At 41.9% G+C, this 6,107-nt stretch overlaps 1 protein-coding gene across 2 annotated transcripts; it reads left to right on the top strand.

The window, feature by feature from the left end:
• Nucleotides 1-420: 420 nt before the first annotated feature.
• LOC104594362 (E3 ubiquitin-protein ligase WAV3-like) lies at nt 421-5,158 on the top strand. 2 transcript variants are annotated; one of them, XM_010254636.3, is made up of 3 exons: nt 421-1,032; nt 1,701-1,790; nt 3,513-5,158. In XM_010254636.3, exons 1-3 carry the CDS (start codon nt 925-927, stop codon nt 4,812-4,814), a joined length of 1,500 nt encoding a protein of 499 aa, XP_010252938.1. In that variant the 5' UTR covers nt 421-924; the 3' UTR covers nt 4,815-5,158. The 2 variants fall into 2 exon arrangements, with proteins under 2 accessions (XP_010252938.1, XP_010252939.1); XM_010254637.3 differs by lacking the exon at nt 421-1,032 and having other exon boundaries at nt 1,719-1,790; nt 3,457-5,158.
• The last annotated feature ends 949 nt before the right edge of the window (nt 5,159-6,107 follow it).

Consider the following 6,107-nt stretch of genomic DNA (forward strand, 5'->3'; position numbering starts at 1 on the left):
AAACCGCTCCATTGCCATTCCTATATGAAATAGCTCGAACCACTCCACCCCAAACAGAGTGAAAAAAAATTAATAAATTATTACTTATGAGAAAGTGAGTACTGAGAATGCCTCCACAAACAGCACAAAACAACGAATGGACAAAACCAAACACAGAGAGACACAAACACAACATAAACATGGCCGTCTCTGTCGTCAAATGGTATATCAACGAGGAGAATTCTGTAATTTCACAACCTTTTCAAGTATATTTAAACAAGACACAGATTATCGGGAGGAGAGAGCGAGTTTTTCAATTCCCCCGGGCCCAGTAATCGTCGCAGTATTCGGCGTAGTAATCACAGACGCACAGTAGTAAGCAGTTCAAATATTTCCCTGAAAATATTTTCCATTCATTTCCCGTGAAAAAATTTTCCATCCATTGTGGGACCTGCCCATCCAACAAACCATCTGATCTACGCCTTAATAGCGGGATCTCGCAGCTTGTGGGTCCATATAGTTGCATTGGTCCCCCAGCCCCAAGCTACTCCCATCAAATCAAAACAAGAAACTAGGAATGGCTCTGTTTGGAAATTGGATGAGGGAAGGAAAGAGAAAAGAAAAGAAGACAAAAGTAAGAAGAAGGGAAGGTTTTAAGAGAAAGGAAAGGCGGAAGGGAGTGGAGAAGGCGAAGTTTCACTGATTTTTATAATATAATAAGAAGGTGAAGAGGGTGGGTTTCTGGGTTGCAGTTAAAGTCTGGGCATTTGTGGAAGAAGAATAAAGCAGTAGAAGAACTGCAGACCTGCACAGGTGTCTCAGAACTTTGTCTCTCTGTCTCTGTTTCTATTTCCGCTGAAGCTCTCGGCTCGGGAACAAAGAACAAAGAGAGGCGCTGTGTGTGTGTGTGTGTGAGAGAGAGAGAGGGAGAGAAGGGTGTCCGCCATGGTCGGAGGAGCCTCTAAACTTAGGAGGGCAGCAAGAAAAATTGGGCTTCCCTGTGGTTATTTCTCAACCAGGCAATCCAAAGACGATCCTGTCGTCACTAACTATGTAGGTTTTCTCTTCTTCTTCTTCTTCTTCTACTAATTTTTAGGATATTGGAGCTCTGGAATTCCTCTTGTGGTTCTGGAAGTACATACATTTTTTCTTCTGTTTGCTTCTGAATTTTCAACTTTTAGCCTTCCTCTTTTTCTTCACATTTCCTTTTAGATTTCTTCGTTGAAAATTTTGTCCAATAATGGCATTCTAAATCTCTTAGTCGATTCTAGAATTGACGCCAAAAAGAAAACTGAAAACAATTGCTTTTGCTCCGATTGACTTATTTTCTTCCATTTTCAGGCCTGCAAAATCTCCGACCCCCTCCCCCCATCCCTTCCGTCGGAAGATAAACCCATTGTTTTGTTTGCTATTTTCTGTTCATGGGTTGTTGAAATGCATGCGCTTTAATGGCTTCCATTTCAGTAAATTGCCTCTCCCTGCCGACTGCCATGAAAATCCGGTTAATTAAATTTACACACTTCAGTAATCCTCTCCCCCTCCACACCACCACCACTCCGCCCTGAGTTTCTTGTACTGCAGAGGAAGCAGACTTCTTTCACATTCCAATATAAAACCACGGAACCACGGATTAATTCATAGTAGAAGCTTCGATTTATGTATTTCCTCTTAGTTTTTCCTTCTTGTTTTCTTTTCTTTCTTAATTATGGTTTTCCCTCCAGATCTCAAGCTCAGCTGTTTCTACAAAGCGAGAGAATGTCCCAGAAATCTCAAACTCAGAGGATTCCGAATCCAGCGGCATAGCTAATAAGGTAAATTTTGCTTTTCCAGAGAAAAAAAAAGTCCAAATTTAATTTTGCTTTTCAAAAATCAGATCACGAAATGTTTTTTAATCATAAAATGAAAAGAAGTAGAAGACTTGGAATAATTCACATTTTCCCCTGGTTTTGGTTTTCTGGGTATGGGGCCACGGTGAATTTAGATGAACAGGGTTGTATGTATGTACCAATTGGTAATGGTAATGGGCTTTCAGCTTTTTTCGGGCCCACAGGCTGAACGGTCATGAAGGCCAGAAGATTTTGTCCTTCCAAAAATACACGATATCTCCAGGCCCACCACCATATGCATACTGGACTCAATGACATACAGCCGTCTGATCCCATCTCCTGCCGACGGCAAGGCTGAACAGTGAACAGGATGCATGTCAGAATCCGAATAGTCACGTCGGGAATCGGGATGGAAAGGCTATGCTGAGTTGAGTCGACTCGGTTGCTGTTTATTTAATAGATGGCATGGCATCCAAAATAAAAATAAAAAAGCTGAAAAATGCTTTTTATGTTTTTTGTGACAGTTAGTCACCACTATATGCGATTGGGCATCACCTCTGCTTCTTAAAGAGCGCGACTCACACTGAACTCACAGCCTGTCCTGTTCGTATATTGGGAACATCTCTTAAATTTGTATTTATTGTTCATGGGAACGCTCAGGATGGGATGTAGCTGTGAGGCACGCTTTATGAGGAGCAGAGTGTTAAAAAAACTTCTCCAACAAGTTAGGGAATTCAGATATTCTCTCACAGCATATTTCATCCATGCATCTGGAACATCACTCTAGTTGCAAATTTTAATTCATGGGGAGATAGATAGTTCCCAATACACATGGCTGAAACGTTTTGTGAGGTGCATTTTTTGAGGAGAAGATCCGAACTCCAAGTTAGGATAAAATGCCCATAGTGTGTGCCCCACATGTGCCTCACAGCCCATCCCACCCATGCATTGGAAGTGATAAGAAGATGTTCCCAATCCCATCTGTCACAGAGTCACAGAGAAAATGCTTATAAAGCATTGAATTAATATCATTTTTTTTTTTTTTAAATAAACCAAACATTATGTAGAGTCCACTGTACTGTATATATACTGATTAGTGAGGCCTACAAAAGAAAGTGTAGTGATATAATAGGCCCTGCTAACCTGCCATCAATCATGTTATACGAGGGGAGAATTTCTGATAAACGACGAGTTTAGGCAATTTCCACACTTTTTTCGCCTCACAAATAAGGCCGGACCCATGAAAAGACATGCCCAAACCTTTTTATCTTATACTATGTCTTTTCATTCTTGTTTCTCTCATCAAGTCCGTTGGGCGAAGAATAATACAAAGAGCTGCATTAACTTGCTCATTACTGCAATTTAGGCATTAGGGCATCATCACAAGTTGCTGTTTGCAAGTTAGAAATTAGATCTAGGTAATGTTGGAATTTAATATCATTTGTAAATATAAAATTAAACCGAGAAATGGTTTCATTTAAAAAAGTAGCCTATGGTTTGATTAGCCCAATCGAACCATAAGTTTTTGAAACTCAGATTAGATATGCCTTGTGTAATTTTTGAAACTATATCTGATAATTGATTGCATTTGTGTTATTTATTTTGGTTAAGTAAAAGTTGTTGATGGATTGTTTTACTTGAATTCAAGCAGATGTAGTTTTCAGATTAAAAGTAAACACCTGGTGTTCTTCATGTTCCATGTTGCAGAATTTGTGTGCAATATGTCTGGAGCCTCTGAATTATAGCACGGGCAGCAGTCCAGCAGGGCAGGCAATATTCACAGCCCAGTGCTCCCACGCGTTCCATTTCACCTGCATCTCCTCCAACGTCCGACATGGCAGCGTCACCTGCCCCATTTGCCGGGCGCATTGGACCCAGCTGCCCCGCAACCTCAACCCCCCCTGTTCCCTCCCTTGCAACCAGACACACACGGACCCCATCCTTCGCATCCTTGACGACTCCATCGCCACTTTCCGAGACCACAGACGCTACTCCCTCCGCTCCGCTCGCTACGATGATGACGACCCTGTTGAGCCACATCACACACCCAGCCACCCACGTCTCCATCTCTCTCTGCTTCCAATCCCTCTCACCGGAACCACCAGCTTTTCCCCATGCCGCCACCACACAACCTCTTCTTTGCCATCCCCATCTGGGTTCTGTACTACTAGCAGTAGCAGCAGCAGAGCTTATCTCTCTGTAAAACTTGCACACCAGCAAGCAACTGACCTGGTCCTGGTTGCCAGCCCCAACGGCCCACACCTCAGACTTCTCAAACAATCCATGGCGTTAGTGGTTTTTTCACTTCGCTCTGCTGATCGTCTGGCCATAGTTACCTACTCTTCCGCTGCAGCGCGCGCATTCCCTCTCCGGCGCATGACATCTCACGGAAAGCGGACGGCCCTACAAGTCATCGATCGTCTGTTTTACATGGGGGAGGCTGACCCAGCTGAGGGACTCAAGAAAGGGATCAAGATACTGGACGATCGTGCTCACAGGAATCCTGAATCCTGCATCCTACACCTCTCTGATAGCCCCACAAGATCCTACCTTGGTCATGACATGGAAGAAATCCCCATTCCAATACATCGTTTCCATGTAGGCTTTGCTTTTGGCACTTCGAATGGATTCGTGATGCATGAGTTTGAAGAGTTCTTGGCGAGGTTACTTGGAGGTGTAGTAAGAGAAACCCAGTTGAGAATTGGGGAGCATGGAGTTGTGAGGCTGGGAGAGCTGCGGGGAGGAGAGGAGAGAAGAATCCCATTGGACTTGGGAGACTCTGGATATGTTTGTGTGGGATATAGCTATATTGATGGTGGGGCAGAAGAATGTATAAGAACAGGCGAAATGGTGGTGAGTATCGAGGATAAAAGGGCAAGCGATGGGGGAGAAGACGACGGAGGAGAAGACATGAACATACGTGGAAGAACCAGTGTTGAGGGCTGGGATTACCATGATCCTTACATGGCTAGAAGATGGGCCAAACATTTGCACGGATACAGGCTCTGATTCTCTCCCTCTCTCTCTCTCTCTCTCTCTCTGATTCCTTTTGCATGAAGATCAGATAAAATATACAGATATTAGCCAGATATGGTCTGACTGAGAATACAAAGAAATTAAATTAAAACATGCCATGGCACAGTTGAATTACACCAAACTGTACTGGAGGTTTCATTTATGGATCCAAGCAAGCATCATGCCTATGGTTTTTGTAGTATTTGTGGTTCGATTGATGCATACTCCACTCCAGCACATTGCATGAATGGAATTCTTGATTCTATTCTAAGAATGTTAGGCAATTTGATGTAAAGAACGCTATTTTTCGTTTTCTAGCATCCTTCATTTGTTGGCAATGTGATACATGCGCGATGCTTTTTACTTGGCAGTTTGATGCTTTTTATTTAGCAAGGTTTCACCAGGGCTAGTGCATGAATTAAAAGGGTAGATTCTTCGTCCTGTGGGTCAGAACACTGAATATGAACTAGACAGATTTGTTCATAAAGCCCATGTTTGGTTTGCAGGAATAGGATCGGAATAGGCTATTCTAATTTCAAATGTTTGGTTGGGCGGAATTGAATTCCCATTCCCATTCCCATTCCCATTTCTGCTGGAATGACATTCCCCTAATTGAGGGAATATTCCCTGCCCCTCTTTTGGGAATGAAATTTCATTCTTGCTGAGTCCAATTCCCATTCCCATTACTGTCTGAACCAAACAGACTATAGGATTGGACCATTTCGATTCCAGAAGATTTTGATTCCAATTCTGACTATAAACCAAACAGACTTTGAATAATTTATTTTAATTTTCAAGAAATACAGAGAACATCAGGATCAGAGTATACTTGCTTGGTCATACCATAGTGAAAATCCATCTCTATGGCAGTAATTTTTTTTTTTTTTTTTTTAAATCAGATCTTATGGACTGCAATATTATTTCTTTGTTAATGACTTCTCTTTTTCATATAGCTGAGGCATGGATTAATGATGTCTCTTTTTCTTTTAATTTTACTTTCCAAATGGCATAGAAAAACTGTATACCTTCATCAACCTAATACTTGTTCTTTTCATCTCCTGCATATGCAAGTAGATTATATTTGGGATTCCATTGGAGCTGTTCATTGTAGCCTGACAGGCCTCGTCCAGTCTGCACTCTTGACTTTCAAAAAGCTGTATTAGAATTAATAAGCTAAAATCATCTAATAAGGAATTTACTTCAGTACAAGTTTTTCTTTTTTTATTATTTCACTTTTTAGACACATGGATGAGGGATCACCTTGCATATGCTCTGACTTTTGAGAGT

The sequence above is a fragment of the Nelumbo nucifera genome, chromosome 1 (genome assembly GCF_055504915.1).
Source record: "Nelumbo nucifera cultivar China Antique chromosome 1, China Antique-T2T, whole genome shotgun sequence".
In the NCBI taxonomy this organism is placed as follows: Eukaryota; Viridiplantae; Streptophyta; class Magnoliopsida; order Proteales; family Nelumbonaceae; genus Nelumbo; species Nelumbo nucifera.

Excerpts from the sequence above, each read along its gene's own strand:
- LOC104594362 (XM_010254636.3), top strand. The coding sequence starts at position 925 with ATGGTCGGAGGAGCCTCTAAACTTAGGAGGGCAGCAAGAAAAATTGGG. Across the intron at positions 1,033-1,700 it reads ATCCTGTCGTCACTAACTAT|ATCTCAAGCTCAGCTGTTTC; the intron begins GTAGGTTTTCTC and ends TTTTCCCTCCAG. Across the intron at positions 1,791-3,512 it reads CCAGCGGCATAGCTAATAAG|AATTTGTGTGCAATATGTCT; the intron begins GTAAATTTTGCT and ends TCCATGTTGCAG.